This window comes from Artemia sp. Qi Xiang Cuo, chromosome 7 (genome assembly GCF_049724085.1).
Source record: "Artemia sp. Qi Xiang Cuo chromosome 7, ASM4972408v1, whole genome shotgun sequence".
Taxonomy (NCBI): Eukaryota; Metazoa; Arthropoda; class Branchiopoda; order Anostraca; family Artemiidae; genus Artemia; species Artemia sp. Qi Xiang Cuo.
The window spans coordinates 3797067-3817401 of record NC_142800.1 but is presented as its reverse complement, the minus strand read 5'-3'; the positions used below and the strand labels follow the sequence as shown (position 1 = coordinate 3817401).

The 20335-nt window shown below is 38.4% G+C and overlaps 1 protein-coding gene and 1 long non-coding RNA gene across 2 annotated transcripts; one reads left to right on the top strand and one right to left on the bottom strand.

Moving 5' to 3' along the window:
* The first annotated feature begins 593 nt into the window (after positions 1-593).
* Positions 594-6613, top strand: LOC148949873 (uncharacterized). Its single transcript, XR_016141944.1, has 2 exons — positions 594-715; positions 6364-6613. It is a non-coding gene; the product is annotated as an uncharacterized LOC148949873 (long non-coding RNA).
* Positions 6614-12435: 5822 nt separating this feature from the next.
* On the bottom strand, positions 12436-13356 carry LOC148949872 (uncharacterized). The gene has a single exon (XM_089091547.1). The coding sequence runs from the start codon at positions 13354-13356 to the stop codon at positions 12436-12438; it is 921 nt and encodes a 306-aa protein (XP_088947673.1).
* Between the last annotated feature and the right edge of the window lie 6979 nt (positions 13357-20335).

The following is a 20335-nucleotide window of genomic DNA, read 5'->3' as shown; positions in this document are numbered from 1 at the left end:
GGCTCATTCGATTGGAAATTAAAGGGCTAGTGCCCTTTTTAATAGTCAAAAGTGATTGGAGGGCAACTAGCCCCCCACCCCACGCCCAACAATTTCTCTTAACACCATTTCCTTTTGCTTGAAAAGTTCACCAACAATTATCTGTATCAAGAATCTTAATCATTTTTACTGCAGTAATTTCAATAGAAGAGGGACAATTTGGCCGAAAATTCATTCACAATGAGTTTTCTTTTTATCAGGCGTTGTAAAATCCGGATCAAATTTAGAGCTCTTTGAGAGGCTATTCTAACTCTCACTTGCAGCTACCCTTCGTCAAATAATTGCAAGTTCCTAAAATCTGGGACTAAAAACGTGAGACCTGACTATTTTTTAAGAAAAAATCTTTATTTTAGAACAATTCTTATGTTAGAACAATCCTTATGTCTTCACTTCTCCTCCCTCTCACATTTCATGAAATGGCAGCCCTGGTCTTCTAAGCGGAGTAATTTTCACGTGTGCTGAATAGTAAAAAAAAAATATGTTTGGACATGTAAGGTCTGTTGTATTGATTTTTCTTTGTATGTTCCGATTCATATTAGGAACAAAATCTAATGCTTTATCCTCTTTTTTAGAGTCCTTAAAAAAGCATGGCAAACCAGAAAATATGGAAAGTAAAACTTTTACCACTCATACGCAGAAGAGTCTAGAACTGGAATCTAAAGCTGACTGGAATCTGGTAAGATCCCCAGGAGTGTGTGTTCAAGAGATAACTGAACTTGGCTTAACTTTTCCGTATGCTGACGAATGGTCTGCATTGCGCTGGTACCGATCTCCTGATTTGAAGCCTTCGGCCGAGAATGCAATGCGTGGTTAGGGGCAAATCATCCGACGCTTCCCGTTTTTTCCCCCAGATTTCTCCAGGTACCCATTTAGAGCTGGGTTGACTCTGGCTCAGCTTACAGAGTCTCATCGGCTGACCCCATTTCCAAACCAAATAACCAGTGACCCCAGTATTCGTACTCCTGACTTCAGGATTTTAAGTCTGGAGTGCTAACCACTCGACTAGGACGGCTCAAGAGATAGGACTGTTTTATATCTTTTACCCTGATGAGCGTGAGTGAAAAGAATCTTGGTTACTTAAGACATTCTAGAAGCAGGTGACCCCTTAACTCTTTTCCTATATACGGTTTTCTTAGATTCTTACTGAGAATTTTAAAAAAACATGGTTGTACGTCAGAACGGTAGGATTGATTAGAAGTACTTATGTGGTAAGCAAAATTAAATTTCTTAATGTTTCAGTCACTAAAAATACGTGAAAGATCGCAAGAATTGCCAATATGGACATGTACCAGGGTTTTTAATTCCTTAATTTTCCAGAAAGAAAAACAGCCGAGGATATTTACGGTTGAATAGCTAAACTCTATATGTGGATCTGTGTTGAACATCAAACAGTTACTTTTTTAGCTATTTACGCCATTGGATTCAAAGCTTATCCTTGTCTTAAACTCCGCTAGATCTCATCCGGTGAAACTACGATTTTATTCAGAGAAGTAACCATGAGTCACTCTGAATCCCTGCTTCATGAAAAAGAACATTGGTTACATGGCGTTTTATTTGCTTCTTTCCACTCAGTATCTGGATACCTAAATTTTGTTTGAACAGTTTCCCTTTCGTTCACCCTTTGATAAATTATCAGCTACCCCCCCCCCCCAGAAAAAATAAATAAAATACGGGGGAAAATCATTCTCTGGTTTGGATAAACATTCGGAGGCATCCTTTTTTCAATCCAGGGCCCGTTTCTATTGAGTATGTTCATTAATGATGTCGCTCAAAACATTATAAATAAAATAAGTCTTTATGTAGATGTAGACGATGCAAAGGTAGCTTGTTCTGTCAAAAGTCTTGATAAGGTGGAAACCATACAAGCAGATATGGACTCATTTAGTTATTTGGCACAGATTTGGAAACTGGGGTTCAACGTCTAGAGATACAAAACAATCCACTTGAAAAAATAACCCAAGATATCAATACTCAATGGAGTCTAAAGATGGAACAAAGCAGCCTATTGTCAGTAGCCATGCCGAACGAGAACAGGGTTAATTAGTTTCTGAAGAGCTGGAATTTAGCCTACATGCTCAGGCTGCTGTGGCGAAGGCCAGTCAAACTCTCGGTATAGTTAAGGGAACCTTCAGTAGTCGTTCTTCCTCAGTTTTTACCAAGCTTTCCAAATTATTTATTCGATATAAGCTAGAGTTTCGTATGTGCTTTGCGTACCCAATCAACAAATCTGACCAGTTCAGAGGTGCTCAACAAAATACATCAAAGGTCTCTGCAATATCCTTTGCTTTCACGACTTGAGAGGTGGAAATTACCCACTCTGGCATATCATCACCTGAGAGGGTACATAATTTTCACATTCTGGCTACCAAACCATGAAAGTTATATCCAAAATATCTTTCAGCTGGCCAATTCTTCATGAACGAGAGAATAAATTTTTTTTAGTTTAGACAAAAAGTAAATGTTCTTATATTGAAACTTACAGTGTTTCTAGAAACCTATTGAAACCTGTCACTTTTATCTTTTCACATTATGTAAAATGCAACTAAACTGCTTATATATATATATATATATATATATATATATATATATATATATATATATATATATATATATATATATATATATATATATATATATATATATATATATACCAGTACAGATATTTAAATATGGTAATTAGTAATACTGTTGGTGCAGATGGATATACTTCTCAGAGTTAATAATATTGATATTAGTTTCACAAAAGCCTGTACTATGTTTAAAAATCTGGAAGGACGCATAACAATTTTAGTTTCAATTGCAGCTTGTTCATTACACTTTTCTCCCTTTTTTCTCTGTGGTAAACTATGACTGCAAATTAAAAAAATTCATTGTTGTGTTTACTTCCAAATATTTCTTTCTTTTGTTTTGTAGTTCCACATCTGATGGTTAGCAATAAAAAAAAATCTATTTAATCAAATTGAAGTCTTTCTTGGATGGATCCGACTTTTTTCTCACGTATATATATTTCAGGAGGAATAGAACATGAATGTTCAAATGAAATTCGTGATCGATAAATAAAATTTAATAAAATATCCACAGATAAGTAAGATTTAGCTTAAATCGGAGTTAAATGCACTTAACCAGGAAAAAGCCGAGCATGCAGATGCAAAATCGATATTGGTTTTAATCTGTATTAATTATTTATATGGGCTTTCAGCGATTTGAAAAGCTTAAATCGGAGTTAACTGTGCTTAACCAGGAAATATTCAAGCATGTAGATGCAAGCCTCACGTCCAAACTAGCCCTCCCCCCTCACGCCAATCATTCCCCCAAACACATCCAATCGAAATTTTGAGATAGTAATTTTGTTCAGCGCAGTTGATTTCCAGATAGGAAATGTGTTTTTGAGGAGGAAACTCGCCCAAAACCAACAGGGCAAGGGTTTTAAGTTATGCCCTGGGAGCATGTAAGGTTTTTATAGAAGGCGTTGTCGTAGATACGTCAAAATAGGCTCATTCGATTGGAAATTCAAAGGGCTAGTGCCCTTTTTAATAGTCGAAAGTGGAGGGCAACTAACCCCCCCCCACGCCCATCATTCCCCCAAACAAATCCAATCTAAATTGTTAGATAGCCATTTTGTTCAGCGTAGTTGATTTCCAGATAGAAAATATGTTTGTGAGGAGGACACTCCCCCACAACCCTCAGGGCAAGGGTTTTAAGTTATAAAACCTTATATGCCCTCAGGGCGTAACTTATAGTCCTTGCCCTGAGGGTTGTGGGGGAGTGTCCTCCTCAAAAACATATTTTCTATGTGGAAATCAACTACGCTGAACAAAATGGCTATCTAAAAATTTTGACTGGATGTGTTTCGGGAAATGGTAGGCGTGGAAGGGGTGTTAGTTGCCTTCCGATCACTTTCGACTATTAAGAAGGGCACAAGCCACTCCAATTTTCAATCGAATGAGCCCTTTTCGAAGTTTATACGACAACCCCTTCGATACGAAGTGCCCTGGTCTAAAACCAAGAATAATAAAAAAAAAAAAAACATTGTGCCATCATCCTTCTTTACTTAGGTAGCGCAAGAACTGTTGCATATAATCTAAAAATAATGACACACGTAGCCTAATAGCTAGTATGGATCTATTTTCTGGCTTCCTTTACATTACAATAAAATAGTGCCTTATCTGGACATTACTCGCACAGAAAATCACTGTAACGCGGACACGTACGTATTAGTTCATTTAGAGGGGGGATTTCAAAAAGACCAATCATGGAGAAAACAGCCGAACCCTGTAGCCCCCACTCAAAAGCTCAAATGCCCTCAGTAGTTAAAGGCACTCTTCATTGTACGGCTATGATATGACAAGACTTTCGATCTTTCTGTCTTGACGTTTCATTTTCGTTGTTATCAAAAAAGCTTTCTAGAAACTTATTTGTATGAAAGAGAACTTATTCTCTTGATTTCCGTTCATTTGGATTGCCATGAACTCGTAAATCTGTCCTACTGGCTTGCAGCTGATTTTTTTTTTTTTTTTCTTAATTAATATAAAAAATTTGGAACCCACATTTTTACGGAAAAATTGTTTTTCGCTGTTATGCTAATTGAAAATTATGAACTCGAAGGCAATACCTTTCTTAAGGCTTTCTGAAAACAAAAGATATCCTAATGCATCAATATTTCCATGGTTAGTTTTACAAAACTTCAAACTTGTTTTTTGGGGAAAGAGCAAAAGCTTGATTCGTCGATATAATTCTGGGCAGTATGTGCAACGGGACTTATGAACTCCGTTCCTTCCCTCTGTCAAATGTAATTTTGAAAAGGCTTTCTAAAAAATGTTCTCTAAAAAATTGCAGAATTTTTAGATAAAAAAGGTCTTTTTTAAACTAAGCTGGAAGCACGTGATTCAAAACTATATAACCCATACCTGCACATACCAGAGGATTTTTAAATAATTAGCAATCCCCCCCCCCCCTTTATTATGGTGGAACCCTCCACATATTTGATTATTTGGGGTTTGTTTATGAAAAATAAACTGCAGTAAACACAGTTGCAGGAGAAGATTATGCAAGACACACGACTTAATACTGGATGTACGGATATATCATATGGATATATTGGATGTACGGACATTATACATTTCTTACTATTCGGAATTTATTGCTTAGACCAGTTTTGCTTCTACGAAGTTCAAGTGGAGGCAACTTCAAACGTTGGCTGGTATATAACCCAGGGAACCTTTTTTGTGAGGTCTTGGGTTCCTCAGTCAAACATCAGCGTGTTATGTTTTTTTTTTTCATTGTAGTCCTAACTTTTGTTAATAATATTTAAATCTTTGAAATATCCTGTCGAATATTGGGTTTACTGAAGCGGTGGTTACGAGGGTGGAGACGGAAATTTGTAACTTTTACTACCGCATGTGTGTCTTTTTCAGCCTTAACCTTGTATCAAAGGCTGAATGGAATATCAAAACCATGTCAAGTACAAATAATCATATTGTTTCAATTAACGTTTTTATTATGCTAAACAGTATAATGGGAGCATTAATAAATATACAATTACTTGTACTGATAAACCCTAAGTAGATAAATATATGAAATATTCTGTACTAATGGCTCTAAAGCGCCTTCACCAACACGGTTCATTTTCAAATTATAAGCAGACATTTTCAAATGAAAGTTACTAATATTCATCGGCAAATCATTAATAAATGTACAAAATAGGACAGGGCCTAAAGTACTTCCCTGTGGAACGCCACTCTTACGCGGTGAGATTTTTCAAATACCAAATTCCACCGCTAGCATAAATTTCCAATTTTATATGTTTTACTGCTTTGATTAATGGTATAGACAACTTGTCAAAAACCTCTGAGAAATCAATGTAGATCTACCATGAGTGTCCGTATTTGGTAAATGTCGACATTCAGTGGTGAAGGTCTGAAATACCTTCTTTTTTTTCCTTGGATTTAGTCAGCGTTGCCAGTCAACTTTTTCAATTTTATACAAGGTCTAATGGTGACAGGTTAGGTTAGATTAGGTTTTTAACCCATTTCTGAGATTAATAACGTAATTTAATTCAACCCAACTTTAACTTTTACCATTAAAGCTTGCATAAGACTGAAAAAGCTGATTCGCAAAGCTAATTGAATCCAAGCAGAGAAAAAGGAATTTCAGACATTCACCGGTGAATGTCGACATTAACCAGATTTCGGACATTCACAGTAACGTAAGATACAATCAAATTTCAAACCCTGTTTCAGTCATCTCCTGATGTTCAGTCATTTTATTTAATCAGTTTAATCTTTTTCGTTTTGATTATTTAAAAAATCTATTGTTCATTTCCAGGAATCGGAAATAGTGAAGGATACTATAGAAACAAGTGATGAAGAACTGCCGAACGAAAAAGTCGAAGAGAAGAAAGAGGAGGAAAAGAAAAAGGATAAAGTGAAAAAGAAGAGAAGCTTCATGTCATTTAGTTTCCTACGCAAACGTAAAAATAAGTCCAAAGAAGAGGCGAACAAAAATGGCGATGTGATTGCATGAATTTTGTCAAAGAAGGCCAAAATAAAAACCTTTTTATAATTTGAATAAGAATGGTCGGGAAATTTAGGAAAACTTAAGATACTTTTTGATGCATGGGTCGGGGAACCTCCTTCGGCCTTCGTACATGTATGACCACTTCCCACGTGAATTTTGGAAAAATCAATTAAAGTACAGGCATTTTTTATTTAATGTATTCAATGGTTCTGCTATAATTAGTCATATGGATGCGTCATGTTAAAGGCCAGTGAAATAAAAAACGATTTGTAAATATTTACACAATAGGCACAATTATATTTTCACAATTAGGCACAACTAATTGTGACAAAGAAGTATATCGTTTTAGAAGTAGCTTAACTAGCTGAAGAAAGTCTTTAATAATATTCAAATATAGAGATTAGCACATGAGGACGGTAATATTCAAAGTTATTAAGTAGATGCCCATTCTAAAGGGGATATGAATTCTTATTTTTAGATTCAAAGGGACGTGGGACTGGGAAAGCACAAGGAACCCTTTGCTGGGTTCCTAATGGCGTGTCATATTGTTTAGGATAAGTTGCCTGAATCAGCTCGAGGGTACCACTCATTCTGTTTGTTTAAAAAAATTGTTAATAATTCTTTGGCTTCGTTGAAGTTATTTTTATTTACGTTTTTATTTTATTTAATTTTTTTTAGTCTATTTAATCTAATTAATTAATTTAGTTTATTTATTCTATTTTTTCTATAGTTTTCATTTTATCTATATTTTCTTTTCTTCTCCTTCGTATGTGAGTAAGTGATCATTTTAAATTTTCTTTTGTTTTTCATTTCTGAGTAAGCAACTCATTTGTCTTCCCCCTTTGTACAGGCCAATGCGCCTTTGGGGGAATAATAACATGTAATGTTGTATGTGTATCTAATGAAGAATAAATCTTATCCATCACTGACTATACCAACATGAACTTTTGCAGAGGGAGGGCCTCGGGGCCCAGGCTCCTTTTCCGAAATCGAAATTTCCTATAGGCGATTTCTGAGTAGGTTACTTCTTATTCAAGTTAAAATTCAATCCCTCTTCCATCCGTTAAAAATTCGTATGTTTGTGCCTGCATACCAGAACTAGTCAATTGTCTCAGAAGTTTTTTGAGTCCTTAAGGAGCTTCTAAATGATCAAATTTTTGTGTTTGTCTCCCGTGTTTGTTTTGTTGTTGCTGCTTGTTTTGCACTTCGTCAATAGATAATGAAACTCGACTATCCTGAAGTAGCTCTTACGATACCTATATTCTGGCGATGGTTCAGAACATTGACCATATTAGTTTCAATCTGTTCAAGCTAGAGGATCTCATAAACTGAAGTTTCGTTTTATAAAATGGAAAGGTGAAAATAAGCTGAATATAAACTGAAACAAAAATTGTAATAACGTTTTGTCACGATAGGGGCCGCTTAAGGATATTTATAAAGGATAAAGGATATTCATTTGGAATATTACACATTTTTCTAATTCCACTTGACATTCTCTCACTCCACCCACAAAGATCAGACGTCGGTTGTTATTGGGCCTATCGAGGAAACTAAAACCAGATGTTAAAAGACAAAAAAAAAAAAAAATTAGCTGTATAATTTCTTGGGAAAGAAAATTTCCATCTTTTAGACAAAAAAAGGATAGAGATCCTCCATAGCCATTGCTGGAGCACAGGGCGTCGAATCGACGTTTCGGTTGCCGGATGTTTTTTCAAGGACAAGTAGCAAGCTTGTCGTCCCCATCTTTTAGAGCAACATAAAATATATGCAGGTTGTAAGCTTTTGAGTTTTTCATACCATCTGGTAATTCAAAATCACAAGGGTGTCAATTAGGAAGGGGGCTGTTCCCCCAAGATTTCCCCCTTCCCCTAGATTTTGGAAAATACTTTTTTCAGAATTCATTGAAAATACTTTTTTTGGTATTGTTATTTAAAAAAAACGACCAGTTTGCCACCACTGGATATTGAAAAATACATTCTGCCCTTTCTCTAATTTTTTGCGAATTGGCGCCGCTGTTAAATTGTCAACCATCGACTGAAGTAGGGTTTGGATTTTACAATCCAAGCGAGAATCTGATTGTCGGCAATCTTTTGTGGTATATCAAATGTAAAAAAACATGCCCATATCGTCTACGAATTCGATCTGTTTTGTTTTGCCCTGGCCCTTTTTTGTGTAATGTTTATCCATAAGATTTTCCTGTGAAAAACCGAAAAAATCTTGCCGTAAACCGCTTGAATCTGGGACTGTTCCAAGGGGTGGTTTTGAGGTACGTGCTTCCTCAAGGAGATCGAAAGTTTCACTAACTATAGGGATGGAGAGGGGAAAATACCGATGGGGGGAGCCCAAATTTCGCTGGCGCTGCCCACAGGGCGTATAGATAATTAATGTTTGGTGGTCCATCAACAAGACTTGGGCTCCCTCATCGGTGTTTTCGCCCCTTCTCTGTAATTAGTGCAACCTTTGACCTTTTAGGAGGGTACGTGTACCTCAAGACTACTCCTAGATCCACGCCTGCCCCTCTTCAATAATAGTAATTCCTTATCCGCCCTGACCTGAGTCAAGTAAAGAGCCAATAAGAGAATATAGCCAATAAGAGAAGCAAGTTCTAGTTTTGACATACCCGATTAATAAAAGAACGTGAACCAATTATTTTATTCGATAAGTTTTATTTTGATGCTGTCAGGTTGAAGAGTAATGGCTAAACTGAAAAAAGAACATGTTTGGATCTACTTTGCACACGAATTTTACTTTTAAGAATGTGTTGATAAGACCAGTTCTTTCTCCGAGTCTCAAGTGGAGGCAGCTTTAAATATTTCAAACGTTGGTTTATGAATAACCCAGGAAACAAAATCCACTAATCTAAAAAACGAATCAAAAACCATTAGGATCCACATTATACATTGCTTATTATTCGGAATGTATTGCTTAGACCAGTTTTGCTTCTACGAAGTTCAAGTGGAGGCAACTTATCTTTGAAATATCCTGTCGAATATTCGGTTTACTGAAGCGGTGGTTACGAGGGTGGAGACGGAAATTTGTAACTTTTACTACCGCATGTGTGTCTTTTTCAGCCTTAACCTTGTATCAAAGGCTGAATGGAATATCAAAACCATGTCAAGTACAAATAATCATATTGTTTCAATTAACGCTTTTATTAGGCTAAACAGTATAATGGGAGCGTTAATAAACATACAATTACTTGTGCTGATAAACCCTAAGTAGATAAATATATGAAATATTCTGTACTAATGGCTCTAAAGCGCCTTCAGCAACACGATTCATTTTCGAATTATAAGCAGACATTTTCAAATGAAAGTTACTGATAGTCATCGGCAAATCATTAATAAGAGAATATATAATAAAGTTATGGTAGTAAGAATAAAGTAAGGATTTGATTGTTATTTTTTACCAGGAGTGGCAACTAGTAATTATTTGAGGAACAATTGTACTTGTGTATCATTCGTTTAAATCGTCTTTCATCGCCCTTAATGTCCGTATTTTTTGACATATGAAAGTGTACAGGTTGAGTGACGACTGCGATACATCGCATTGTTTTATCTATGTTGAAACTTTCTGTATAAGCTTAAGTTGTTGTTGCGTCCCTGATCCATTGAAGACCAATGGGACTCGTGTATCTTCCATATATCCTCTTCTAATTGACGTTTGTGTTCTTAAATTGATTTTTGCTCTTAATTAGTAGAAGATGTCTATAGTTCTTTGAAAAATGCTTGTTTTAGGGGATGTTCTTTCGCCATTTCTTTTCGTTAAATGATCTTGCCACGCGCCAGATGCCAGGTTTGTCCTCTTCTCTGTTTTAAGGCAATTAATTGTTACATCCTGCTTGGCTCAATGGTTTTCTTTCATTCTTCTCTTCTTCTTGTTTAAGTTGCCTGTCTCGCAGTGTTGTTGTGGCGTGACATCAGCTGTAATTCTTTGAACTCGCTAGATTTATGCCAATTATTTCTCAAAATTAAAAAAAAAAATATCTTTATTTGTTGATTTAAGTGGACTGCTATTTATGGACCAAAACGTGCTGGACATGATAAGATAATCGTGTCCAACTGAGTTTTTCGGTGTAATTCAGTTTGACGCCACTTGGCGAAATGAGGCAACACGTGGTATAGACTCTTTCTTGACGGAAGTCGAAGATATACCAGAAAATATTTTGGGATGGGCCAATAGACCTTAGCCTTAGACCTTAGATCCGCCTGTGCCTCCAGAGGCACCCAGGACATCAAGAAGGAGCCGCCAATCTTCCCGCCGGTTGGCTGCTGCAAGTATGTCCTCCCACTGAGGTTGGATTGATGTGTGCAGGTTATGGAGATCTGTCTGGTATGTTCTACGCAGGGTGTTTCTGGGTCTGCCCCTGCGGCGTTGACCCGATGGCTGCCAATGGAGCACTGCATTTGGTAGTCGAAGATTGTTCATACGTAGTACATGGCCAAGGTATCTCCATCGGAGGACTCTTATGATATGTGTCACAAGAGACTGGCCAGTCTTGTCACGGATGGATTGGTTTGTTATTCTCTGCTGCCAACGGATGTTGAGAATTCTTCTGAGACATGTGTTTTCGAAAGCAAGTATTCTTAGCTCTTGTTCCTGGTTCAAGTGCCAGGTTTCGGCAGCGTAAAACAGCACTGGCATAACATTGCTATTGAAGAGTCGTAGCTTTAGCCGTATAGAGAAGCTTTGGGACCGCCACACTTTCCGTAATCTATTGAAGGCCCCATTAGCTTGGCCGATTCTTGTGAGCACTTCTTTTGAGGTCGATCCGGTACTTTCTATTATGCTTCCCAAGTATTTGAAATGGACAACTTGCTCTATGTGTTGGTCTCCGCAAAGGATCCGCAAGCAGGGGTGAATCTGTGGTAGCCATGCATTTTTTTTTCTCATTATTTATTTTTAGGCCGACATGGCCGCCTCTCTCCCTCACTTTGTCAAGGAGTTCTTGGAGTCTTTGCTTGCATGATTCTAGGACGGCGATGTAGTCAGCGAAGTCTACATCACCGAGGCGTGTTTCTGGATTTAGCTGGATTCCGTCTGTGCTTGTACTTCGCAGTATGTAATCAATGACAATTACGAAAAGTAGCGGTGACAAGACGCAACCTTGCTTAACTCCTGACATAATGCGGAAGAAACAGGTTTGGCCATCTGGTGTCTTTTCGCAGCACTCGCTATCTTCATAAAACGCAACAATCAGTGAAACTATCTTTTCAGGGATTCTGTAATGCAGTAGGATCTTCCACAGACTTTGGTGGTCTACTGAGTCAAATGCCTTCTCAAAATCGATGAATATCATATAGATTTGGAGCGCCATTCTCTGCTTTCTTCCGTCAGTAGCCGTAGGGTGAATATCAAGTCTGCACATGAACGGTTCGGTCTGAATCCATGTTGCTCGTCGCGAAGGTGTCTGTTGAGCTGCGAGCTGATTCTCTGCAGTGAAATATGCGTCAGCAATTTGCTAGGTATAGAAAGCATGCAGATTCCTCGCCAGTTGCCTGGGAGGGACGCATCGCCTTTCTTAAAGATCCTCACAAGCGTGCTGCGTTTCCAATCCGAAGGTACTTTGGCGGTCATCCAGATTACTGCGAACAACGCTGTCCAGAACTTGATGCAGGTCATAACAGTCGCTTTGGTCATTTTTGCCGATATCCTGTCTTCGCCAGGCGACGTCCCATTTTTCAGCTTCTTTGCTGCTGCTATAATTTCAGTGGATAACGGCGGATCCGTGATGATATCTAAGGAAAACAGTGTTGTTGCTGGGATCTCTGGGGGATCCTCTGGTGGAGTTCTATTTAACAGCTGCTCGAAGTGACTGGCCCAAACTTCGTTTACGTCAGACTGCTGTGTTATCAGGATACCCGCGGGATCTGTTACTGGTCAATGTTGAATAGAGGATTTCTTTCCAATAATCTCATTAGGGATTTTATAGACAGTTCTTGAATCACATCTCTCTGCGACCTCTTCTGCCTGCGCTGCTTTTCGCTCATGTAGTTTTCTCTGGTCTTTTCTGGCACTCTTCTTTACCTCTTTATCCTCGGCTCTGTATTCATCGTTTTGGAGGATCTGTTGGTTGGGGGTTTGTCTTTGGATAAGTGATGCTTTTACTTTTTTTCTTGTCTCTATGAGGTCCCATGCTTGGTAAGATAGCCACTGGACTTTTGGGCTCTCACGGTACTCAATGGTGGCTTTTGAAGCATTGTGAAAGCACAACTTTGTTCTTTCCCAGTATTGATTGCTATCAGTATCATCTAGCAAAAATAAGGCTTCAAATCTTTTCTGCATCTCTAGTTTAAAAGCTTGGTTGAATTCTTTCAACCTCAGTTTCTCCGAGTCAAAGACTGGGTTTAAGGGAGACTTATTTGCTTTTCTATTTCTTTTCAATTTGAGGCGGATTTTTGCTGCCATCAGATTATGATCTGAGCCAACGTCAGCTCCTCTATATCCCCTTATATCAACTAGACTTGATTTCCACTTCCTGCTCCAAAGGCAATGGTCAATCTGATTTCGGGTATGGCCATCGGGAGATATCCAAGAATATTTGTGTACATCCCAATGAGAAAATAGGGTACCTCCGATTACTAGGTTGTTAAGGAGCGCGAAGTCGATAAGTAGTTCTCCGTTTTTGTTTCGCTGGCCCAGGCCATGCTCTCCAAGAACCTCAGGGGAAAATAACCGATCGTTACCTACTTTTGCGGTAAAGTCTCTTAGAAAAACATGCCCTGTCATTCCGTGGTATGTCGTTTGCCCTGGCGTTGAGAGCTCTGTAAAATTCGTCTTTTGCTTCGTCGCTGGCGTCATTGGTGTGCGTGTTGCATACTATTACTGACAGTTTGGCATGCGCACCGATGAAGCGGGCTTTCAGGATTCTAGGTGACACCGGTATCCAATGTAGTAGAGCTTGGGAAGTCTGTTTTGTCATCATTAGTGCTACTCCGTATTCACGCTTTTGCTGCGATCCACTGTATATAATGGTCACATCTCCATCCAGTTTATTGGATCCAGATCCTAGCCATCGAACTTCCGACACAGCCAGAAGGTCAAGATGGTAATCTTTCAGTGCTCTTAGCACTTGTTCAGTATTGGAGTCTTGAGACATTGTGCGGACGTTCCAGAAACCAAATTTGAGGTGTTGTTTCACATTCATAAATCTTGTCCGTGGGCAAGCAGAGGTCGTCATCAAAAGGGGGTTCGAAAATCCGAGGCTCAAACTTGATGTTTCGGTTGCAGTTAGGATTTCCCCCGAGGGCAGGCCCTTGAGGTCCCGGGTGTGGGCCAATAGAGCTTATAGAAATATAATTTTCGGGTTGTTCTAGGCATTTTTACGAGGGGCCCACTCAGAATTCAAGCACACCAGATGATGCGTGCCAATCATGCCGGAACAGTGCTGCACACGTGGCGTTTGCATATGTACACTAAGTGGCAGGAAGCGGGCAACCTCTCGTATTTTGTTCGCATAAAAGGCAGCGGAACTTCCCAAGACTTCCCAAGGAAGGGTTCTTTCTTATTGCCTGTGCTCCCGCTGCTTTACTCTCGATGCAAGCCCAAATTGATATTAAAAAGCATTTATATATTTTTCCAATTTAACTTTTACACGTTTGTTGTTTAAATAGGAATTTATTTAGACCAAATTATCGGGACTGTCATCGAGGGGTTAACAACTGGGCATTTTGAGGGACACCTGGGGGCATGAGGCACGCCGGAAGCAAGCCTCCGGAGGCATATTCCAAAGGGGGCAATATGTAAATATATACAGCTGGCCTGTTATTCGGTATATGTCGAATATTTCAGCACCTTCAAAAGCGATCTTTTAAAACTTGGAAAAAATCATTTACGGGTTTATTTGGCAAGGAAAAGAACCCCCGAGACTGAAAACAACTGATATGTACCTAAAGAAGAAGAACAGAGGACTGCAAGTTGTTGATATCCATGCAAAAACTAGGTAACCCTACGATGGCACTGATGGTGTCACTTTTTCCTATTACACATGCAGCGTTGCCACCAGCTCAAAAATAAAATTCCGATTTTTCTTTTAAAAAAAATCCCGAAATTAAAAAAAAAAAAAATCCTGGAACACGGTTTTTACGTTATACAACATAGGGCTGCGCGATGATGACTTAAAAAGCAAGATACGAAATTCAAAGTACCGTGAAACGTGGTTTCTAGTTGTAACTAACAACTGATTGTAAATATTCCTAGTATTATTTCGATGTGAAAATGTTCTGGTGGATTAGTAGGATCTACGACAAATATTTTAGGCCAAAACAATTCGCCAAAGTTCCGAAAAAACGTGTCTACGCATCCACGTTTCATCGTTATTTGAATTATCCGCCCAAGAATTGACGTCACGCTTCGCAGCCCTATTCAATATGGCTTGGCCAGCGGTAAAAATTGCCTTTTATCACGTCTTCACACGTCCCTTTCCCTTTTATCATACCTGCTTTTCTGTTTAGTGGCTGTGCCAAGACGCACCCTTGGATCTCGGATTCTTAATTGTACTAAAAAAAGGAATCTGCTGTTTTGACACGATAGAATCCGGAAGAAACACAGTTCCCTTTTTCCCGAATGTACTTGGAATCCAACTTTCTTGGTATTAAACCCAGGCCTTTGGGTATTTGAAGAGAAAATTGTAAATCAACAGTTAGAAAAACTGTTACTACCGAGTTATTAGTAAAAAGCGCTAAGTAAAGCAACCAACCAAAAAAAAAATAACTAGTTTCTCAGATATTTATTGGTACGTTTCAGTAACCATCTCGATAATCACAGCTCTAATGACAACCCTAAGAAACTGGACAAATGAGCTTCAATAAATCAGACTAAGCTCGGTTAGCACAAGTATAAACACTAAGTCTTCTACTACTAAGTCGTCTACTGAGCATAACAAGTTTTCCGATGGTATTCATCATCGCTTTCGCTGCCCTAGATTTCGGAATGCATTCGAGACTCACAAAATTATATCAAGAACTCAAGCGAATAGGGGACGAGAGGCACACGCACTTGAGCTGGAAGGACCAGCCCCGCCTTGGGTGGCCTCCTCGTCCGTAGGAGACATGGTTCAAGATTCTGTTCAGTTCTCTACCCTCATGCACGTCGGTATTAAGGTTATTTTTGTTTTTTTGTTGATGGGTTGGTTGTATTTTTTTTTTTTTTGATTAAGGTTGGTCGTAAAAAGGGCTGAAAAAAAAAGAATGAAAAACGTGCCACCGCAAGAATGGGTTTCTTTTAAACGGAAGACGCCCAGTCTACGGGAGAGCAAATAGTTTTTTTTTTTGTGTTAAAAAATTTTAAAGTTGTAAGAGTAAGCCTTTGGAAGACCACCTTTAAAATTCGAATTCGTATTAGTGAAAATTGAAAGATATGAATTTTAGGAAATTGAAGTAAAAATGCCACCGGAAAAGCGTCTCCTAGAGGGGGAAGGATACCCTGGAATGAGGGGAGCGATAGATATTTGGCAAGAAAAAATTTAAATTTTTGTTTGCCTTCATATACGATACTACGTTGACTGGTATATAATAATTTTTTTTTTTTGAAGTTTAGGTGATATAATAATGCATAAAGCTTTAAGATTAATATGTTTTTGTATTGAAATATCACCGAGTGGAGAGGAGGAGGAGGGGAGGGAAAAAAACTACCTCTGAAAAATGTTAAACAAAATTCCTTCTGTTGACACACAGAACATGGCGATGGTGGTGGTTATGGTCTTGAGGTCAGTTTTGGGTTTAGGTGCCATTTTTAACATGATGATTGCGATGCTGACAAGACATAAAAGAAGTTGAACCCTTTCTTCTAGATAAATGAATTCAGCTTTGTGAAGACGTCCGAGTCAAAGCCAAAGACAATGTTGGTGCCTTATTCCATAGAAACGGGTTCTGCTGAATGCATGATATACAGGCTGGAGTCACAGTAACCCTGGTCTACCAATGCGGCAGTTAATGTGAGATCAGCATTCAGCCGGAACCACTGGTACAGAATTCCTATGTCGTCAGGGAACGCCATCGCCATATTATGCGTGTAAACAGAGTGGCATCTTCGTCCAGACAAGTAGCCAAACTGTATGACCCGCCCAACTAATACTCTCTTTCCCCTGCCAACCGGTCTGTAAACGCACCATTCACCGATAAGCAATTCCAATTTCACACCGACCTCTGCATTGGTTTGTGGCAACTCACGTAGTCCTACTCGTCAGCCCTGGACCATCACCCTTTTTAATCGGTCACTACTCAGCTTCTCAGAGCTTTCCCTCAGAAGCCACAACAGCGTGGATTTTTTTATTGGTGTTATGGAGCCGTCAGAAGCCAACTGCTCACGTGCGAAACACGCAACGTCGCCACCTATATATGGTGGGGCACAAATAGAAATAACAATGAACTGAACAATAAAACGAACTGTTTAGAATCGACTCAGGAAATATGTCTAGAAATTTCAAGATCCCTCAATTTTTTATTTTGATTAGATTAGTGTGATGCCTAAGAAAAGATTTTCATCAAGAAGAATGCCTAAGAACAGAAAACATCAAGCATTAAGAGTAAAAAGAGGGCCTTTTTCTCATACAATCAACTAAATTTTAGGGGGGAGGTTTCCCCAGTTATTTTTTCTGTATCGTTAAGGGTGGGGGTGGGCTTTTTTCAATGACAAGTGCGAAAGAAAATTTTCAATGAAAAGACAATAAGTGTATTTTGACAAATTAGAGGAGGGGGTTGGTGGGTGAATAAACTCGTTTCCCAATTCTGAGCCACGATCGTCCGATGTTTTATTTTTACAACACAAGGACAATGACATGTATCTTAATACTGATCCAAACTCTTGCACACATCATGAATTTCATCTACAGTAATTCGAGATAGTATATATTTTATACACATATGATATGCAAGGAATCTAAACTTTTCGTTTTATTTCCAATTTCTAGCATAGAAAATACCCCACGCCTTTTTTTCTCCAAATCCAACCGATAAAAATTTTGAGATACCCATTTTGTTAAAAATAGTTCAAACATCAGATAATAAAAACTCCGGAGTCGACACAAACTCCCAGATTCCGGGGGCAAGTTTTTTACGTTATGCCCCGAGGATTTATGTAAGAGGAGCTTGTATAAACTTCAGAGGTGGCTCATTTGATAGGAAGTTGAAAATTCTAGTTACCTTTTTTAGTCAAAAGGGATCGGAGGGCATCTACCCCCCCCCCTCATCCCCCCACACACACACCTGTTCTTTTAAGCAAATGCATCCGATCAAAATTTTGAGATCGCCAGTTTGTTTGAAATAGTCCAACGATCAGATAACAAAAACTTGCGGATCATTATAACCCCTCCCTCTAGAACCCGGGGGAAAGGTTGTGACATAGTCAAGTTCTAGTTACCTTTTTTTAGTCAAAAGGGATCGGAGGGCATATACCCCCCCCCATCCCCCAGCACACACACACCCGCTCTTTTCAGCAAATGCTCCCGATCAAAATTTTGAGATTGCCAGTTTGTTTGAAATAGTCCAACGATCAGATAATAAAAACTTCGGGATCAACATAACCCCTCCACCCTAGAACCCGGGGGAAAGGTTGTGACATAGTAAAGTTCTAGTTACCTTTTTTTAGTCAAAAGGGATCGGAGGGCATCTACCCCCCCCCCCCCTCATCCCCCCACAACACACCCGCTCTTTTCAGCAAATGCATCCGATCAAAATTTTGAGATTGCCAGTTTGTTTGAAATAGTCCAACGATCAGATAACAAAATCTTCCGGATCAACATAAGCCCTCCCCCTAGAACCCGGGGGAAAGGTTGTGATAGTCCATGGGGGCATATAAAGCTTTTATGGAAGAAGTGGTCGCAAAAACCTCGGAGGGCACTCATATGATTAGAAACCGAAAAGTTCTAATTAGTGCTGGACGATATTTGTTATCAATATTGATATATCGGGCCAAATATCGATATCAAAACGCATCATCGAAACCGATATTTTTAAGGGGTTTCTAACCCCCTATATTCCCCGCGTAAAATCCATCACATGAAAATTCTGAAAATTTTCAGCATACATCTTCAAGATTCTTTGCAGGTTTGAATTCTTTCATCTATAATTGATTTTATTTATCCTTATCTTACATCACACCCTGGCATCTTTGACGCAAGAATTCACTTCCGGCTCCCGAGTCAGATACGTGTAAATTATTACTGAGAATGAAAAGTTCACAACAAAATTATGTTATGATAATAACTTCGGATTTTGAACTTTTATATATATATATATATATATATATATATATATATATATATATATATATATATATATATATATATATATATATATATATATATATATATATATATATATATATATATATATATATATATATATATGATGCTATTATGGCTCGTCTTATGAAAAATAAAAATTGGGGGGATCAAAGTAAAAGTTGTTGCTGTAGTACCTGATACTGGAGTCAATGTAGTTCAGGCCGTAAATGATGCTACATCCAAAGTAGGTACAGGATGGAGACGTGTTTCGTGCTTTGCATATACTCTAAATTTGATTATGGGGAGGGGTACCATTTATGATAATGATGATTTGGTGCCTATAGTCTAAAGGGCTAGAGATATTATAAGTATTTCCATACGTAGGGTTATATATACTGATAAGTTGTGCCGGGTTCAAATCTCCATGGGCAATGTTTGCACCAAGAAACTACAACCTGATCTGATCACTCTATGGAATTCACTTCTCACTATGTTCCGTAGTCTACAAGATTTGAAAGAGTCGGTAACAAGTTCACTTGCGCTTCTCGGTAAAGTGGACCTCATACTCACCGATAATCACATGAATGGGGTATAATTTCAAAGGTGATTGCAGTGCTTACACCCTTTGAAGAGGCGATTATTGAGCTATCTTCTGAAAACTTTCCCTCCATCTCGACAGCCCTGCCTTTGTCTATGACTTCGAGACGTCAACCTTATAAAGGTAGACTTTGGTGAATTTTACTATGTGGATGAGGTGCTTTTCAACGAGTTTCCGAACGCAATGCATTCTAGGTTATCATTATTGATTTATTCTCACTCGTCATGAATGCCCAATATCAAGACCAGCGTTAAGAAAATTTATACTTCACCTGAAAATATTCCACAGGGTGAGAGCAAAATTGCGAACGATATAGATTTAGCCTTGCTGGCTGCCAATTCTCGATCAGAAAATAAAAGCACCCTCAGAATCTTTGCGATGCACTCATTTCAGAATAAAACCCGTATGTGTGTTTAACCTAATATAGTGCTTATAGTCAAAGAAGGACATGTTTCGAGAGCAGCCGATTATATCATGGCTCTGTAAACTTTCAAAAAGGAGCCAATAGTTTCAAGAGAAACTTATCCACTCAGGTAGTGGAAGTCTCATACTATTAGGTACCAAAAATACCTGTACGAAGTTGCATTGAAATTCATATCTGTGACCGACAACAGTGTTCCTTCTGAATTATTTTCCATTGCTGTTCAGAAATTTATGAACGGCGGAACCGACTCCCAGGGAAAAACATTGAAATTCTGCTATTTCTGAGTAGCCAGTTGTTTATTTTTATCTTTTCCTGATCCCGAAAAATTACATATCTGGGTTTTAGTTATGCTCTTTTATTTAATCAAAGATTATTTTTATTGTCATATTTTATTTTAATTTAATTTTGAAAAAAAATTATAAAAAATAACCTCTATTTACAATTTGCGTCACTAAACTTCGGCACATTCATGATCGATATCGATATATCAAAAGTAAAGAAATCGATATACCGATTAATCAAAATATCGGCGAAC

Coding starts and splice junctions, on each gene's coding strand:
- LOC148949872 (XM_089091547.1), bottom strand. CDS start 13,356: ATGACGCCAGCGACGAAGCAAAAGACGAATTTTACAGAGCTCTCAACG.